The sequence below is a fragment of the Sorex fumeus genome, unplaced genomic scaffold, assembly GCF_029834395.1.
Source record: "Sorex fumeus unplaced genomic scaffold, SorFum_2.1 ptg000128l, whole genome shotgun sequence".
Lineage (NCBI taxonomy): Eukaryota > Metazoa > Chordata > Mammalia > Eulipotyphla > Soricidae > Sorex > Sorex fumeus.
In genome coordinates this window covers 54526804-54546487 of record NW_026606185.1, presented here as the reverse complement: position 1 = coordinate 54546487, position 19684 = coordinate 54526804, and the positions used below count along the sequence as shown (strand labels likewise).

General features: G+C 36.4%; 1 protein-coding gene across 2 annotated transcripts in view; it reads right to left on the bottom strand.

Moving 5' to 3' along the window:
- The window catches only part of DCC (DCC netrin 1 receptor), a 1215565-nt gene that overhangs the window by 671827 nt on the left and 524054 nt on the right, over window positions 1-19684 (bottom strand). For both annotated transcript variants that reach the window (XM_056138055.1, XM_056138056.1), the window contains exon 3: window positions 4248-4532. In XM_056138055.1, the coding sequence (XP_055994030.1) occupies window positions 4248-4532 (285 nt within the window). The remainder of the gene's footprint in view (window positions 1-4247; window positions 4533-19684) is intronic.

Sequence of the window (19684 nt, the reverse complement as noted above, 5' to 3'; positions counted from 1 at the left end):
ATAAAACCCTTCACAGTTAAGATCCAGCTAATTGACTAAGTGCCAAGAAAAAAAGGGTTGTCAATTTTTAATATAGGGTCAGGGATGCAACAACACGAATGAAAAGTTTACTACTACCAAAGAAGGGCATTGACATGAAAGAACAAAGAGGGGTGATGATGAGTAGGCTGTGTGAAAGGGAGCTGAATTAAAATAATCAAATGATGGTAACCTTTTTCGAAGAATAAAAGGTGGCTAAGACATAGATCAGAGGGAACGTGAAGAGATCTGTTCTTTGTAAAACTTACAGAAAATGAACATTTTTATGTGCTGATAGCACTTCAAGTATTCAATTTTGTATGATCTCTGTATTCCCCATTCTTAGAACTTTAAAATGAAAATATGTTTACTGTTTGAAAGTCCATGGTAGTCACTTATTTCTAATGAAGTAACAGTAGAACTTAAGTAAGTGTAAGAGATAGATACTTGTTTGCTTTTAAAGATTCAAGAATAAAACTGCATAGGTGAGGTATGGTAACTGAGCACCACAACACAAATGTCAGCACCAGTGCAAACAACACATTACTTAATCTGTAATAATAATTTTAGAAAGCAAACTGCATAAATGGTGTTCTCTCTGTCATTTCACAGAAAATTCCTAAACCGTTCTAAATTTTGGGGCCCTCTTGTTAGTTTTTTAGTGTCTCCATATGTCCCCAATATAAGTTCTGTCACGTTTGTATTCAGATTAAAACTTTTCCTTCTGATTATTGTTGATTTTGAAGTCCTGTCTTACTTGACATGAAGCTTGTTTCAAGTACAAAGCATCCTTAAAAATCTGATTAGAGTAAGAATGTCACTGAAATTACAGACTTAGCTGTCATTTGATTTTTAAACCCATCTCGTTTCCAAAAGAATATAGTCCCCTGAATTTGTCTGTTGTTTCTCTTCTCATTTAAACTGAAATCGTTTTAGTTGACCTGTTAAGATTATTTAAATCTTAAATTAGAAACCAAAAAAAATTGTTTTTAGATGTGACCTCTGATTCAGACATGCCAAAGAGAAAAAATTTGAAACCAGAATGAATCTTATCTTTAAAAATGTTTAATTCTGAGAAGAGATTTTTATTTGGGAAGATCTTGTGTGATACACACATATTTTTCCTATTAAACTTTTACATGTAATTTTTCTAAACGAAGGAAACTGTTTTAATATTCATTACACATGTGTTCATATATAGTGAATTTATAGCAAAAAATATTACTTGATATTTTTCTCTACTTCAGTTTTCTCATTTTGTCATGTGCCAGACTTGCTTGGAGGTGAAGATGCAGTGAGGAGAGATGATTCCTGTGGAAGTGGGGCCACCCGGTGAGGCCCACGGACTGTCTCTATCGCAGACACACCTATTCAGTGATGTTCTTGAACACAATAATATCACTAACCTCAAAACTCACCCACTAAACTCAGTGGGAACTTCACTTTTGAGACTATATTTAATTCCTTCCTCACAAATAACTGTTAAGCTTCAAAGATCTGTATCTTCTACCGTGTTTACTTTTTAATTTCTTGATTAGTTGAAGCTGTTGATGGTTTTCTCCAAGATTTTCACTGCACATTTGACTGTTTTTCTTTTTAAATTTTTTTCTTTTCTTAGAAGAAAAATATTGCTCCCCCAATATTTCCTGAATTCGATACCCTCATTACTTGGTGATAGTGTCTGTTGTTTAAAAATATCAATTCCAATTATTGCACATAAACCTGTATAGCTAAAATAAAAAAAGCATTATTAACACTGGATAAACCTGAGCACAGATTAAAACATCCTCCATATGAATTGCATGAAAATTACTATTGGGCTACATTTTAAAACTTAAAAGTAGCAATTTTTGTTCCAAATTAAAGCAAACAAAAATGCATAATCTCACTGATCACATGGTACATAAATGGCTATGAAAATAATTTTCTTCAGAATGTGACAATTCAGGTGCCACTTAAGTCTGAAAGTCAAATTCATCATATAATTGTTTCTACTTACATTGACTCTATTCTAAATTATTTTTAAATATTTTATTCTATTTAATATATGTATGCATATATAATTGTTAATAAATTATTTAAAATTATAACTATTTTAATCTGAATTAAAATAAGTGTTAGGATAGAGTATAGGCAATGCATATATGTAGTTTATAACTCGCTCAAATTAGTACTTATAAAAAATGGAAGTTTATTGAAAAAGGATTAGCACATTCATTTTAATGGAAGAGCCAGGTGGTAAGTAAGAGAAGGCTGGGATTAAGCATCCAATTATTCTTCAATGCATGCTTTTATATATTTTTGTAGTTGTGGATCTATGTCTTTGAACTTTAAGTCATGGTGCAAATGTAACTATAAATAGAATAGATAAAAGTATATATATAATTATATATATACATTTATATATAAATTATACATATATAATATGCATAAAATATATATGTGTGAATATAAATTGATATAAATAGAAACAGGACCAAAAACATGCTCGTTTACTGACTCCTTTATTTGGCAACTAACACTTGAAACAAGCTCAATTAAATATGAAAATAGCATGTATGCATATGTATTCGTTACTTCAGCACAGATTTCCTTTTGGAATTTTATATTTGGATTCACAGAACTTTGGAGAAAAAAATCTTATTACATATAACTATTTTTATAATTTTTAATTTCTATTTTGAAGAAATATGTGTATACATCTAAAATATGTCAATATATTTTTTATTTCAGCCAAATAAACAATATAAATTTGTGAATTGCTCATAAAATTAGCAACTAAAGGGAAGTTATAAATTAAAAATAATCTGTGCCTTTCAAAACTTTTTATTTTTAACATATTTATATTTAATCATATTTAAATATTGAATCTAATATTTAGTCTAACCTTATTTCATAATATCTAGAGAAAACACAATAGTCATAGAAAGATAATTTCTTATATGACATACATAGTCTGATTTTCTGACTTAAAATATGCATTATTAATGATATATGAACATTAATATTTAATTTTTTGTATATCTAATGCATATCTAAGTAAAGGCATGTTTGGGGAATAAATGCTACATTTGCATCTGTCTCTGCATAATGACTGGAAAGTAAGTGTGTTGCTAATGATTACTGACACATTTAAGTTGCTTTCTTTGTGACTAGTGGAAGAGAGAATCTGCAAAAGAGAAGAACTTTAAAAGACATCCTAATTAAAGTTTTGGAAACTTTCAATCAAATTGCCAGTTTGCCTTGAGAATGGCATAGGAAGATTACCTTCCACATAGCTGAAGAACTTGTGACAGCACAAACAGACAAGAGCCAGCGAAAGTGCTGATAAGGAGTCTGTCAATTACTCAAATGTATATATTCTCACAAGCGTATCTAAGCAAACAAGACAAATGAGAATAATAAAAAGCAGACATTGCATATGTAGAATCATAGTAGTTATTGGAAAAGAAGACTTAAAAATTTAACAAAACCTCTGATTATTTCATAGAGGAAAATGAACCTGGAGTCTAAAAGTTTTGTAAGAAAAGATAAAGGAAGATAAAAGATGGAACTTATCAAACTTCCCAATCATGATATCAATCACTATTGTGATTATTTTTATGTCCATATTTACCCACAGCTCTAATAAGCCAGGCTCTGTTTCAGTGTCACTTGTTGCTAAATGTCTATTTTTCAGTTCAATGCTTTTGAGAAGTGAGTGTACGAGTGCATGAGAAAATAGAAATACTCAATATTAAAATGGGGAAAGCTTTTAACCTTTCCAAACCTCACCTTCATACTTTAAAATGAGGTTAACCATATCTACTTCAGACAATTATCAAAGAAAAAAAAGAGATAATACATCAAAAATAATTAGCAATTTATGGACACCCTTGAACTTTGCATAATGAAGCACTCATTATATATTAGTGGAACAAGCAGGTAAATGGATAAATTAATAACATCAAATACACAGAAAGTACCTGTCTCTCCAAAAATCTTCAAGTCTAAAATATTAAAAAAATTTTTTTAAATTAAAAAGCCTTGGAACACCTTCATTGAATTGCTGAGAAAAAAAAAAAACAACAGAAAAAGCACACTTATACAACAAAACCCCAATAAGTAATACGGAATTGACAATTACACAGAGGAACAAAAGAAGAAAAGTCAATGAAATTTTTTAAAAAGTGTTCTTCAGATGAGTTGAGAGTCAATCATCTACAGAGAATAAAGAACAATTGTGTTACCTGATAAAATTCTGACTTCTGCTTCATTTCCTGCTCTTGAGCTGGCTGGGTTCCGGGCTAAGCACCGATAGATTCCAATGTCCCCAGGTTGAAGTCTGCTGATTTGCAAGGCTCCGGAGGGCAGGACCACCACTCGGGAGTCACCTGGACCTGGCATCAGGTCTTGTTGGTTTTTCTGCCAGTGTATTGTTGGCATAGGCTCTCCAATGACTTCACACTTGAGTAAGACTGTGTCTCCCATAAAGGCTGTGACAGATTCTGTCTGAGAAAGGAACCGCAATGGTCCTAAGGAGGGAAACAAAGAAGGGTGAGCACACCTGTGTTCTTTATAGAACATCATATTTCACAGAATTCTTCTTAGATTTTATCTTACTCTACATTGATTCCATTTTTCTTTCTAACACTACAGGAGCTTCAGGAGCTAAAGTAAATGATTAGGAGGTGGCCATGGGTCTCTTGGAGCTTATGGTTTCATTGTTGCTGGTTAATAAGATTATAAAATAGGCTGAGATGATCAACCTAACTTTATACATGAAGATGTTGAGGTTCAGAGAAGAACACGAAGTCATTGACTGGTTTTACTGTAGAGGACACCTGGGTCTTCTGAATCTTAGTGTTACACTTTTTCTATTACCCATCTTTGGCTAGCAACTACAAAGTCACAGGGATTCTTGAAGGGCAGCCAGATAGCATGTTAAGGCAGGTTCAAAAAAAGATATGTGATACTATATTTTAGAGCTAAAGACTTAGAGTAACTATCAGTTTGAGTAAAGAGAATAATCTTTTAAAGGTTGACTAAAATTACCACTTATTAGTATTTTCCAGTTATAGTTTTGTTAGTGACCAATTGCTAAAAATTGAAGTAAGACTTGCCTGCGTTTCTAGACTGGTAGAACACTTTCTCTACATAAGTTCTTTCATTTTAAAGAGCTTATAGTTTCACCATTACTGGTTAATAAAACTATGAAATAGGCTGAAATGATCAACTTTACAAATGAAGATATTATGTTATGTCTTTCATTTTAAAGAAATATGCAATTAAATAAAAGCTAATTTACCCCCCCCCCCCCCAATCATCATGGTATTCCTAAAAAAATAAAATCAACAGGCTGGAGGAAAGGTTTTACATGCAGAAAGTGTGGTTTCAATCCCGGATAGCATATCATCCCTCTGAGAACTTCCAGGATTGACCTCCAAGAACCAGTTCAGGAGTAGCTCCAAAGCATTGCTGGATGTGGTCCAAAGATCAATATAAATAAATTAAATAGAAATAAATATTAATATATATTAAGTAAAATAAATCTGAACTGACCAGCACTATACATCAATATAGTAAGAGCGAAGACTTCTCCATCATTGTATATGTGAGAATGGTAATACTTATACTCCCATTTATTAAGAGAGATATTTTTCATCCCAATTCTCTGATTACCAAAACCATTTTTCCTATAGCATAAAGGGTAATCAGTAAGCTTAGAATTGAACTCCCATGTAACCAAGCAATTCCACTTTTGTGTACCTAGCGCCTGGTTAGAAAAAAACATCCATTTAAAAGAATATATGCACACTGTTATTCACTATAGCACTCAGTATAATAACTAAGATTTGGAATCAACCTAAATGTCCAACAACAGATAAATTGGTCATGAGAATGTGTTGGATACATACTACACAGCAGTAAGGAATGATGAAATTGTGCCATTTGTGGTAACATGGATGGAACTTAAGACATCATGTTAAATGAAGTCCAAAGAAGGATAAACACAGGATGGTATCACTTGTATGTGGTATTGAGAATAAATGTATAAGGGGATGCAATGTTTTAAAGGGAGATTGTCCTGATCAACCTTGGTGCCAAAGCATAGGGAAGAGAAGACAAGAAAGAGTGGAGGGAATGAGAAAAGAGACAGTTGAGAAGCAATGGGGGCCAGGTCAGGGGAATCAAGTAGAAAAGTGTTGTTAGGGAATTTTTCATTTCATTTCATCATCCTGTTATTCGTCGATTGCCTCGAGTAGGCCCCAGTAACGTCTCCTTCATCCTAGCCCTGAGATTATATTCAAGGCTCTTTAGGAGAATGAGACCCATCATTGTTACTGGTATTTGGCATATTTGGTACGCCATGGGGAGTTTGCCAGACTCTGCCCTATGGGCAGGCTACATTCGATAGCCTGCAAGTTTGTCCAAAGTAGGAATGAGATAGCAAGATGTCATAAAAGATGTCCTGAGAAGATGTCGCGCGGCCGCAAATGCGGCCACGCTATTCCGGGAGCTGGATTTTATAGTCTCTGAGTCTTGGCCGTTGATGGGATTACACGGCGCCAGGGGGCCAGGTGGTGGGTGTGTCCCCCGCCTACTGGAATTTGGAGGATCTGGGTGGAGGATGCTCGACTCCAATCCGAGTAGGTTGGGAGATCTCGGCCCCGGAACCCGCGTGGATTTGTCCCTCTTCAAGTACATTCAGGTGTGCGGAGAGTGGTCTCAGCATGGTGGTGGCTGGTCCTGGAGGTCTTCGGCTACCGGAGCCCTGGTCGGGGCAGGGAGGAAAGCTCAACCCGCTCCCCTCCAATGGGCTCCGGCGAGGAACAGCCAGGCGCGGGGGCAGACTGCACTGTTCTCGTCTGGGAGCTGGATTTTATAGTCTCTGAGTCTTGGCCGTTGATGGGATTACACGGCGCCAGGGGGCCAGGTGGTGGGTGTGACCCCCGCCTACTGGAATTTGGAGGATCTGGGTGGAGGATGCTCGACTCCAATCCGAGTAGGCTGGGAGATCTCGGCCCCGGAACCCGCGTGACTTTGTCCCTCTGCCAGTATCTTCATGTGTGCGGAGAGTGGTCTCAGCATGGTGGTGGCTGGTCCTGGAGGTCTTCGGCTGCCGGAGCCCTGGTCGGGGCAGGGAGGAAAGCTCAACCCGCTCCCCTCCAATGGGCTCTGGCGAGGAACAGCCAGGCGCGGGGGCAGACTGCACTGTTCTCGTCTGGGAGCTGGATTTTATAGTCTCTGAGTCTTGGCCGTTGATGGGATTACACGGTGCCAGGGGGCTAGGTGGTGGGTGTGACCCCCGCCTACTGGAATTTGGAGGATCTGGGTGGAGGGTGCTCGACTCCAATCCGAGTAGGCTGGGAGATCTCGGAATCTATTGTTAGGGAATAATAGAGCCAAATATCCAAACCACAGACTGCACAACACTGAAATCAAGAGAACCAAACTTTAACAACCAAACTTAGAAAGGTGCCTGTCAATAGGGCAAGGTGAAGGGGAGGGGTAGGGATGAGCGCATATGGGACAGAACCTGGGGACACTGGTGAAGGGCAGCAGATACTGGAGGTGGGATTAGTGTTGCAATATTGTATGTCTACACCACAACTCTGAATAACTTTGTAAATAACAATGCTTTAATAAAAATATGGGAAAAACAAAACCATTTTTCCTAAACGATTAGAAATATTTTTGAATTAATTGCAGCATTTCTGAAATCCCATTAGCAATTTTATATTCTAGAGTTAATTCAAATAATTAATCTAATTCCTTGACCTATATTATAGTCATTATAATTACAATTCAATATTTCTATTATTGCTTCAATCTTACTAGAGTTGTTTCCATTGTATGTTCATTTGGCAATAAAATGTGAGTCATTTATCAGTTTGGGTTTGCCATTAAGTTTCTATACTCATATTTTCTGTTACTATGATGTTGTTTGACAAGTATTTTTTAACTATATTAATGTTTTCAATCCACTTTCACATTTATCAAAGAGACTTTACTTCAATATTTGGTTAATGGTAAATGCCTTGTTCAGTTTTAACTACTATTAGTTCAATTTAAGATCTATTTATTCTCACAAAGCAAATAAAATCCCTATAAATCAATTATTAAAAATTGTGGGAATCAAAACACCAAATTTAAAACTACCAAGGACAAATTGCCCTATTTTAATATGGGAGATAATAATTAAATTTATAGGCATTTTTCTCCCTTAGAATTTTTATTTTATTTATTTTAGCATCACTTTTACGGATTAGAGTTTTTAATTTTTTTAAAAGTGAATATTCGAAATAGGAAACTACATCATCATCACGTACAGACTTATTCATTTAGCTAGAGGAATCATACAGAGGCATGCAATTATATAATTTTAATTAGATTTAGTGGGATTGGCTAGTATCCCACAGTTAAGTCAGCATATACTTTCGTAGTTTCATAATGAATAGGGATCTTAATAAATGAGCATCACAACTTCATTGAATGTTTGACATTGTGAATAAATAAATATGTGTTATCTGTAGTTTCATAATTTTGTCATTACAAAGAAAACTCGACATACCATAAAATGTTTCTAAGATTCAAAGATTCTGCATGGCTTGTCACACCAAAGAGATATTACAGCAGGTATGTCTGTTGCCTTGTATGTGACCAACTTGTGATCAATTCCTGGCATCCCCTACACCAAGCATGCCAGGAGTGATTCTTGAGTGCAGTCAGATTTCTATATAGCTTGAATTAATTTCCCCAATACTATACTGAATTTTATCACTTATGTCTTACGGTGGTATAACAAACCAACAGTATGAAAGGAAAAATATATAGGCTATCTAAGTCTCATATTTTCAAGTCATTAGTATGAGCAATAGAAATGAACATCAAACTCAGTGTAATTTTTAAGATGAAATACAGTGTTTTCAGAGGATTCATTTAATGCTCTAGAGCCAAACAAACAATTTCTGGATCCCATTCATTCATAGAGAGATACTTCATTTTAACAACATCTTCTTGAAAAAGTTGCCTGCTTAACTGGAACCTGTTCATTGATGAGGCCTACTTCAGATGCATTAGATGACATCTGATCCATTGTAACTAGAAGACAAATTCTTTTCCCATCTAAATCTGAACTTTTACTCAGGAAACTCCCAAGTTCCATTAGTTCTGTTTTATGCCCCAAATTCTGGCATCCAAGGTTCTAGCAATGCACAAGCCAGCTCATTTTACACTCCTCCTTTAAAGTGGTTCTTGGAGCTGTAGAGAGGAGTTAAGGTGTTTTCTCTGCATTTTATATTGGTTTAATCCCCAGAATCATCTGGTCCTCTAGCCACTGAAAGGAGAAGCCCCCAAGCACAGAGCTGGGAGTAGCTCCTAAGCATGCCAGGTATGCCCCTAAACTACCTCAAAAACAGCCAAAAAACTTGGTGTTATCTAACCAAAAATGATAGGCTTATTCCTAAACCAAGACTTCCCCATAGCTTTAGTTCTAAAATCTATGGTCATTGAAGATATTGAGTCCAAATTTTCAAAATCCCCTTTGCATTAGTTTTGTGTACTGAAAGTTATTTTCAGTCCTTGAAAAATTTCACAGCAATTATAGCTACCATAGCATCATTGATTACATATTTTTCAATGCCTGAAAATTCAGTTAGGTTTCTATAATATGGAATTTTCAGTATTTTCTGTTTATAGACTATATCAAATAACTACTAAATTTTAAAAAGTTGTGAATATTTTTTGATGTTCTCTAAGACCCTGAAATTCTAAACAGAGCATTGGAAACATCTGAATTTTGATTGTGTGTTAAATCTATCACAAACGTTCTATGCCAGTTAGAGGTGGTAAACAAGAAGACTATTTGGGTACCAGATTACCCAGAGTAACCTTTATGTTTCACCACTTAAATAGTTGGATAACTTTGGGCAATAGATAAGTTGTATCACTTATACTATTCTAACCACAATAATTTATGCTATTTTAACCACAATATCCTAACTACTGTGGGCTGGAGCGATAGCACAGCGGGTAGGGCGTCTGCCTTGCACGCAGCCAACATGGCCGACCCGAGTTAGATTCCTCCGCCCCTCTCGGAGAGCCTGGCAAGCTACCGAGAGTATTCGATATGCCAGACACAGTAACAACAAAGTCTCCAATGGAGACGTTACTGGGCCCGCTCGAGCAAATCGATGATCAATGGGAGGGCCCTTTTTACTTTTTTATTCTAACTACTATTCTAACACATTAATCACAGACCTTTAGCAAGTGTTATTTTATCAACTTTATAGATGGCACAGGATAGCCCTATAAAGAAAACTGTGTTCAAATATTTATATTTATTATGATATTTATTTTAAAAAATTTAGTTCTGAACTGTCTTTCTTAAAATATCTCATTATCCAATGCAAATGAAAATGTACCAAGACAAATTCCTTTATAATATCTCAGTATACCTCCATCCCCTGATGCCTTAGCCTGAACTAGACACAGAATTCTGGAAAACCCTGGTTGCTTAGTAAGTACATTCTGTTCTAGATCAGTCCAACCTTCACCCTGTACTGCTTCATTATTCAAAAGGCAGTCAGGGGCTCAGGGCTATGGTTCAGTGATAGAGTGCCTATTCAGCAAACCTGAAAATTTGAGTTCCATCCCCAGCTCTATGCCACATCACAAAAGTCCAGCCCAACCCTGACAACATGGATCTGTTTTCTCCCAAACACACTTATTAGATGGCTGCATGGGAAATTGACAAACAAAATGCCTAAAATTGATTAAATTAATTAATGTAATTGAAGAAAGTGCTACAAAGGACACACAAAGACAATCTTCTCCATCTGAGTTTGAGAGAGAACTCAATAAGGAAGTGAGATTTCCAACTCTGTGACACTGTTAAATTCCACGTACTCAGGTATAGTTTACTGAAAACTGATGAGAGAAAACTTTCTCACTTACAAAGTTCAGGAATGTGCTAGATAGAATAGAGGTTGTCACGGTGAGGCAGATTTGAACAATAGTTAATAAAGTGACCTTTTGCTGATAAAATTAGTACTTGAGAAATAAAGGATACTTTACAGCTGTCAAAACAAACAGTGAGACTTATTTTTCCATTGTGTTCATATACTGGCATTATAGCTCTTGCTAACATTACTGAATGCTTACTCTACAACTATACTCGGGAAACTTGACAGAAATAAAAATCTGACGCTGAAACCCAGGCATTTTTACAGAGTACTAGTCACTTGAAAAGTTTTATTTTATGCGTCTAGTTACCCCTAGAATTAGGGATAAAATGGAGCCCCCATCTGTCCTTGACTTTTCCATATGTAAAATGTCCATGCCTTTGACAGATGCTGAATATTGAAGGTTCAGATAATATGTAAATATGTAAATTAATGGTTATGATGGGGCAGTTACAACTCATGTGGTCCTAGACTGAAAGCTTGGTATGAAGAATCTTTACTATAATTCATTCTTGGAAATAGCCTTTTCAATGGCTAGGAATTAAAAGACTTTGTGAAAGACCCAAAAATATTTTTGTGTTAATTTTTTAATTGAATCACCATTAGATATACAGTTAAAAATCTGTTTATGATCAGATTTCAGTCATACAATGTTCTAACAGCCATTCCTCTACCAGTGTACCAGCATGCCATATTTTTAACCACCTAGGGTACCCTGCGTAATGGCTAAACTCCTAAATAGTCTTAGCTGTCACCACACCAACAGAAATGTGAAAAGCAAAAGCAGCAAACATTTTTCATTTGGGTCTATTCATTGTGATGTTAAAAAAAAATGAATGAAAAGCTGTTAAATCTGCCTGGACATCAAAAGTGTTAGAGCACAGAATTAAGATCAGGAGAACAATAGACTGTCCATATCCTGCCCTCTGTGCCTATAGACACCAAGTAGAATAGAAATCATCTTTGAATCACATCCACAAGCACAGAACTTTTAATTTGCTCTCCCATTCATTTAATTCTAAACTACATTGGTTTCGTAAGCAAATGTGGGAATAAAGCATTTCATAGCCCAGGTTTATGCCAATACTCTATTTCAAGAGCGACCTCTCCTCCATCTCCATCCCAGGGTGAGTCTATTTCTTCTTTTCAACTCTAATTTGCAAATGGCACATTCTTTTGATTTGCCTTTAACCTCCTTAGTCGACTATCAGGATACTCATCTCCTTGTATAGACAGTCTAATTATTAAGTAATTAAAATTTATTAAAAAAAGAGACATCTAGTGGGAGGTAGACTGGGGGTAGAAGCATGCCTTGCTTTTAAATATTCTGCAATGTGACAACATTCTACAACTACTGGAGGAAACCCCATGGAGGCTTGTTTTGTTTTTTGTCCAAATTGAAGCCTGAAGGCTATTCTCTTCTAAAACAGAACTTGTTTATCCACTTTTAATTCTCAAATTAGCTGAGGAACAGAAAATAGAGAAAATCCAAAAAGAAGTCTAAATTTAGTCCTCTCATTAGTCAGAAGCCCAGTAAGTACTCAATGGAATTTTCTATATACTTATGTGTGAGACTGTATGTCCCTTTCCAAGTTATTATGTCCCTTCTTTAATTTTTTTCTTGGTTTTTTATTTTTATTTCAGCTTTTTTTTTTGGTTTGTTTTGTTGGCATATTTGCAGATCCCTTGGTGGTTTGGCATTGTAAAACATGTCTATTTAGGAGTTTCTGGTGGGTTCCTGTCATTGTTGTTCAGTGTGAGATTAGGTACAAAGCATCCAGACAATCAATTCGTTGACACTCCCAAAGAAATAGTAGAAGCTTAAAAGGGAAAGGAAAACCTTAAAGGCAATAACACAGTATTACTATCTTGGTCTTCAAGTTTGTTCACAAACTCAGCCCCAAGGCACAAAAAAAGAGAAATATTATCAAACTTTCATCATAGAAAGTCTTTCTCAGAATCACTTTTGGGTTATGTCCAACAAAAATAACTTAAAAGTTTGGTAATACTCCAAATTTTGAAGAATGGATGAGTATAAGGTTTGAAATCAGGTAGTCATTACTTCTGTAAGTTGTAGTTGACCCATAGCCAATTTGAATTTGAATTTGAATCTATCATAATCTCAGTATTCCTGCTAGAATTTTGATCTTCAAATGTGTGGGTAAATTCAGGAATCTCCAAAACATTTTTCTTCCTAAGGTCCTTAGGACCTCTGATAAGAGACAAGATACATTTACAAAATGTAAAAAGGGTGCAGTCTCTAAAGGAATAAAGTTTTAAAATGTGCTCCTAAGGGATTGTCAATCCAGAGCTGTATTTAAACCTCCTCTTACCCCATCACACACACACACACACACACACACACACACACACGCCAGGTCTCAGATAGCATCACTCCCATGTTCTCACAGCTCCTCTTGATTTCATCATCAGCAATCAGTTAAATAAGAACTGACTTGGCTTATATATGATTTTTGTCAACTCAGGGTCAATAGGGGAAGTTTATGGAAGCATTTTAAGTTGCTTCTCTTTCATTCATAAATGTCTCTTTCCTGGCACAAATCTAAATAATAAAAAGAGCTTTCCCACTTCTTCCTCAAACTCACATGGTATTGTCTTCCTGGATATTGATCCTTTATAAAATGTAGTTAAACTGTACTGGAAGTCCATGCCATTAATCTACATGAAAATGAGGATACATTCTTTTTTTCCACAGAACTAGTTAGTTAACCAAGTCTAATTCTGAATAAGACCTGAATTCTTAGGTGTGTTGGCATATCTTTGATGATTGTAACCATTCTTGCAGACCTCCTTTTAACCAAATATAATGCATTAAGCCAATCAGAACCTATTATTTAAAACTCTTGTTATTAAGATTTGGAATCAGGTAGTCATTTGGGGACTCCTGTAAGTTGTAGTTGATTTACATTAATAATGTCAATCAAATGGGAGTCAATTATTCTTTCCCTTTTACCCAATTTTTCCTTTATTATATATAGACTTTAAAAAAATTAAAAGGCATAATTGAATTTTTAAAAGAAAGTTCACTAGTAATCAAAAGCTGAAAATATAAACAAAAATAATAGAATACTTAAGCCAACAAATGCTTAAAGATTGTAAAATGACAATTTACAGTGCTTCTGGAAGCACAAATTGATATGCAGTTTTCTTCTGCTAATTGAAAGTAGAGTTCTTACTCTGAAAATTTTCTGTAAAACCAGTGGAGATAGGAATAGGTGAAGGGAGTAAAAAGAGAAATATCATAAACTGAAGAGTATTCCAGATGAAGGAAAACATGGTGTGAGTTGGGAAACACAATCAGTCTCTGAATGCAGTCTCTGACCCCCAACAAACCACAGGCATAGTCCTAGAATAAAGAGCCTACATACCCTGTGCAGGCTGGGTATCTTGATGAGAATTTATTTCCCTGTTTCAGGGAGAATTTTTCTTTCGTCTGCTTAAGTGTATATATCAATGGCCCTCTGACACATCCCAGTCTTTAGTAGCTCAGATTTCATAAGGGAAGGATTTGGGGGGTGTCTTTCTACTGTGCTGCAAAGTGTGACACAAATAGGAAAATTGTTCTGCAAAGGCTATTGGGGAATCTATTAGTCATGGAAACCAATGTCCACAATTAGACTGGAATTACTGTCTCTTCTCTACAGGCACAAAGCATTGCTCCAGTCAATACTTTTTTATCCCAATTATTTTATTTATGTATTTTCATTGAATAACCATGAGTTACATTTAAAGCTTTTATGTTTGAGCTTTGGTCATATAATGATTGAACAGCCATCCTTCCACCAGTGTACATTTTCCACCACTAATGTCCCCTGTACACCGGCCCCATCCACCCCTTCCACTGCCTCTATGGCAGACAATTTCCTTCTTACTTTCTCTATGTTTGGGGATCATTGTTTGCAATATATATATATTGAGAGACCATCATGTTTGGTTCTTTATCTACTTTGAGCACACGAGAGATAGCACAGTGAGTAGGGCGTTTTGCCTTGCACGCAGTGGACGCGACTGACCCAAGTTTGATTCCTCTGCCCCTCTCGGAGAGCGTGGCAAGCTATCAAGAGTATCTTGCCTGCACGGCAAAGCCTGACAAGCTACCTGTGATGTATTTGATATGCCAAACACAGTAACAGGTCTCACAATGTTACTGGGCCCACTCAAGCAAATCTATGAACAATGGGAGGACAGTGACAGTGACAGTGACCCATTATTCCGAGCGATCCCTCCAACCACCATTGACTTGGTGATCCATTCTCAGTTCCAGCTGCCTTCTCCCCCAGCTCAAGAGGCAGGCTTCCCAACTATGGAACAATCTTCCTGGCTTTTGTCCATACTTTCATTGGTATTAGTCTCATGTTATTTTATGTTCTGTAGATGAGTGTAGTGATTCTATGTATATCCCTCCTTTTGATTGTGGTGTTTTCCATGCCAAATCCAATATCAAGACACTATGAACAGAAATGCCTAGAGTTCTTCCTTTCTGGCATCTTTAACTGTAGCACTGTAGGTGTTCCGGTCCATAGCTCAGTTAAGTGAGGTAGCAATGAAGGAAAACACAATCATCCTGTTGTTCGTCAATTGCCTCAAGCAGGCACCAGTAACGTCTCCTTCGCCCTAGCCCTGAGATTTTAAAAAGCGCCATATTCAAGGCTCTTTCAGGGTTAGGAGAATGAGACCCATCATTGTTACTGGTATTTGACAAACTGGGTAGACCACAGGGAGTTTGCCAGACTCTGCCATGTGGGCAGGTTACATTTGGTAGCCTGCCAGGTTGTCCAAAGTAAGAGTGAGATAATAAAATGTCACGCAGCTGCAAATGTGGCCTTGTGCTTCTGGGAGCTGGGTTTTATAGCCTCTGGGTCTTGGCCGTTGATGGGATTACACAGCCTGCGTGGGGGGGGGGGGGGGAGGAAGGGGAGAGGGGAGGGGGGAGGGGCAGTTGGTGGGTGTGACTCCTGCCTACTGGAGGATGGAGGATCTGGGTGGAAGATGCTCAGCCCCAATCCAAGCAGGCTTGGAAATCTCATCTCCAGGACCCGTATGCCTTCGTTCCTCTGCCAGTACTTTCATGCGTGTGGAGAGTGGTCTCAGCATGGTGGTGGCTGGTTCTGGAGGTCTTCGGCTGCCAGGGCTCTGCTTGGGGTGGGGATGGAAACTCAACCTGCTCCCCTCTAAGGGGCCCTGGCGAGGACAGCCAGGCATGGGGGCAGGAGATTCTGCGCTGTTTATATGACTATAAAACCTAGCTCCCGGAAGAGTACAGCACAGAATCTCCTGCTTCAATGCTTGGCTGTCCTCGCAGGGGCCCCTTGGAGGGGGGCGGGTTGAGTTTCCCTCCGAGCAGAGCCCCAACAGCCGGAGACCTCCAGAACCAGCCACAACCATGCTGAGACCACTCTCCACATGCATGAAGGTACCGGCAGAGGAACAAAGACGTGCGGGTCCTGGGGCTGAGATCTCCAAGCCTGCTCAGATTGGGGCTGAGTATCCTCCACCCAGATCCTCCATCTTCCAGTAGGCAGGGGTCACACCCACCAATGCCCCCCCCCCACCACCAGCATTGTGTAATACCATCAATGGCCAAGACCCAGAGAAGGAAAACAGTTGTTTGATTTTTAAAGCATAATCAAAAGAATCTTTCAAAGACTGTATGTGATTTGAGAGGGAAAGGGATGAGTAAACTGGATTTCTGAATAAAAGTTTAAATGGTCATAAACCAAGAAACTTGGTTGTAAATTAAGAAACTTGGGTTAAGTGGGGGAAGTGTGGATGTGTGGAGGGAAACAAGTAAAAAGACCCCAGTGTAAGGATATGATATTTAAACCAACCAGAATAAGAGATAAAATAGGTTATTCTATCACAATCTAGAATCTCTAAAAATGAATATTTGCAAAGGCCATATCAAAGTCCTTTATATTTATATTTATAAAACTACAAAACCTTATATTCATCCAATAGTACTTATAGAAATAGACATATTAGGCTAAATAATTTATTTCCCTCTATGTCCTTAGGGACATAGAGGGAAATGAAGTATTTACCTTGACTGCCCCATGGCCTTTCTAGTAGAAAATGTGATACTCATCTGGTAACTTCTAATCATAAAGACAGGTAACAGAGGAACTGAGAAATAAGCTGAGATTTATCCTAAGAGAGAAGCCCAAGAAATTTTCTGAATGTTGCAAAAACTGACCAAGTCAAATTAAGTTTGAACAATGCTGTTGTTTGTTCCAAATTAAAATTACACTACATTTTAATTTATTGAGTTTTATTTTATTTTTTAAATTTAAAATCACTCAAATTTATTTTGACTTGGCAGATAGCATATTTGATACCAGTATATCTAGACTAGAACAATTCTTAAATCATGCAGGGATTTTTTTTTTGACCAAGAGAAGATTAAAAAGTATGAATGTGAAACAGCTAAATGTATCCTAAATTTGGCCAAGGTCTTTTAATTCACTTTGAATCAAATTTTGCTTTCTTTGATGTAAACTCTTTTTATGTATTTTACTCTTATCCTCAACATGTGAGGATTTGAGATGTTCTTTAGAATGATTTACAACTGCCTTTACATCAGAATGGTATTTGAAACACATATCGACATCTTGCTATAATCTCCTTTTGTCCTTTGGGAAATGTGCTATTGAACTGAGTCTTAGATCAAAAGCCATATATTAAGATGCCATGGAGTCCATCACCCTAAAATCCTGTGTGAGTGATGTGTGAAGAGAAGCTTTATGGTAATGTCTTAGTCATAAATTTACTGAGAGCTATAGTAATTTTCTGATTAATTTTTGATATTTTAAAACAGTATCATTTGAATTTTTCTTATAGGAGATGTAGTCGTGAATACTTTTTTTTCCTTGAGTTTTTGAGACATTTCTCTCCCTAACTTTATACCCCTTCCTGCTCACCATTTCTGCTTTAGTTACTATACCTTCCATGTACCTCTTCTGCTTTGCCAACCTTCTAATTTCCATACACCTTTCTGACTACTTTGATTTTTCACACCTCTACTGAGTGGAGTCTTGAGGCTTGAGAGACATAGTACAGAATTTAAGCACTTGCCTTGCATGCTGCTGATTCTCATATGGACCCTTGAGTACCACCAAGAGTGAATCTTGGACAAAGAGCTAGGAGTAAGCTCTGAGCAAGATTATGTGGTTCAAATCTCTTCCTCCTCCATCCTTGAACACCACCCTCCACCAAAAAAAGAGGGTACAGCCTTGGTTAGATTTGTTTGCTGTTGTCTTACTGGTATCACAGACTTACTATCCATTCAATAAATATTTGCTGAATGCACAAACAAGATATATGAACACAACTCAACCTTCTAGATTGAAAATAAATCTACTTTCCCTTCTCTGAGATCTCACTGAATGTACTCATTGACCTTCATTTGACAATCAATTATTCATTGCTATTGTTCTTGGTTTTTGCATTCCTTCTTCCATCCAATCAAATTTATATTGCTCAAGGATGAATAAACTGTTCTATATTTATTTGAACATTTATAGTGCAGAGTATTACACAATAAAGACATCAAACAGTGTCCTTGTTTTAAGTCTAATCGCAATGAAGATTTATTTTCCCTTTCCCATTTGAACAAAGGAGTCATCTCTTAAGGAAACTCTAAAATATTTCATTCTAATTTATCTCATCTTAAATGCTTGGTCTTTTTCATTGCTGAATATTTTAAATTTATGGGGAACTCTCATTAGTATAATTTAGAACTTACTATTTATAATAATTTAGATAGTAAAGATTTGGAGTATCATTGAATCAGCCATCAATGAGATTATTTTGTAAGCAAATTAGTTAACAAACAAGATTTACTGTAGTCTGCATTTTTTCAAGTACCACTCATAATACTGAAATATAAGACTTAAATGTGCATTTCCTACCTCACTTACCAATTTCTGATAATACACTTAAGCTTTGAAGGACCTGTCTACATATTTTCTCAAATTAATTGATGAAGATTTTTGAAGATAAGAATAAGATTTCAGTTCTATTGTATTATATTTTTGCTCAGCAGAGTGCTTTTGCTACAGTGTATAGTCAATGATAGTATTCAGTTGACTATGGAAAACTCCTGTTTTATCTCTATTTTTTCCTATGATTTTTTCAATATTCAAATAATAATTATCTTTTTCAGAATTCTTAAGAATTTTTTGAAAGGACCTGCAAAATCAAACATACTTTAGCTTGGTCACAAAACTTTAACTGTCTTTCCAGAAAAAAAAATTCAATTATTTCACTGTATAGAAAATTTGTTGAATAAACAAAATTATAATATTTTGTTCCAATGAACTTTTTAAAGTTTCTGTACATTAGTTTCTCTGCCTCCTGAGTGAATGCCTTATGTGATCTGTTGACAAATGTATCTATGTTTCTACATCTACATATACATAATTATACATGTTGGTACATGTGATTGTACGTGTACATGTGAATGTATAAAAAGATATATAGAGGTAATAAAATACTGAATTTCAAATAAAGTTATGTTGTAAACGTCACTGTCATTTAAATGAGGTAGGAAAGATTAAACGTAAATCTCAAGTACATAAATTTAGAAAACATAAAACAAAATAAAGAACCCAACAGGTCTTGCATTTCCAGTTAAGAAATGACAGGACTGGGATGCCTTAGAGATAGCTCAATGGTAAGAACACCTGCCTCACAAGCTAGAA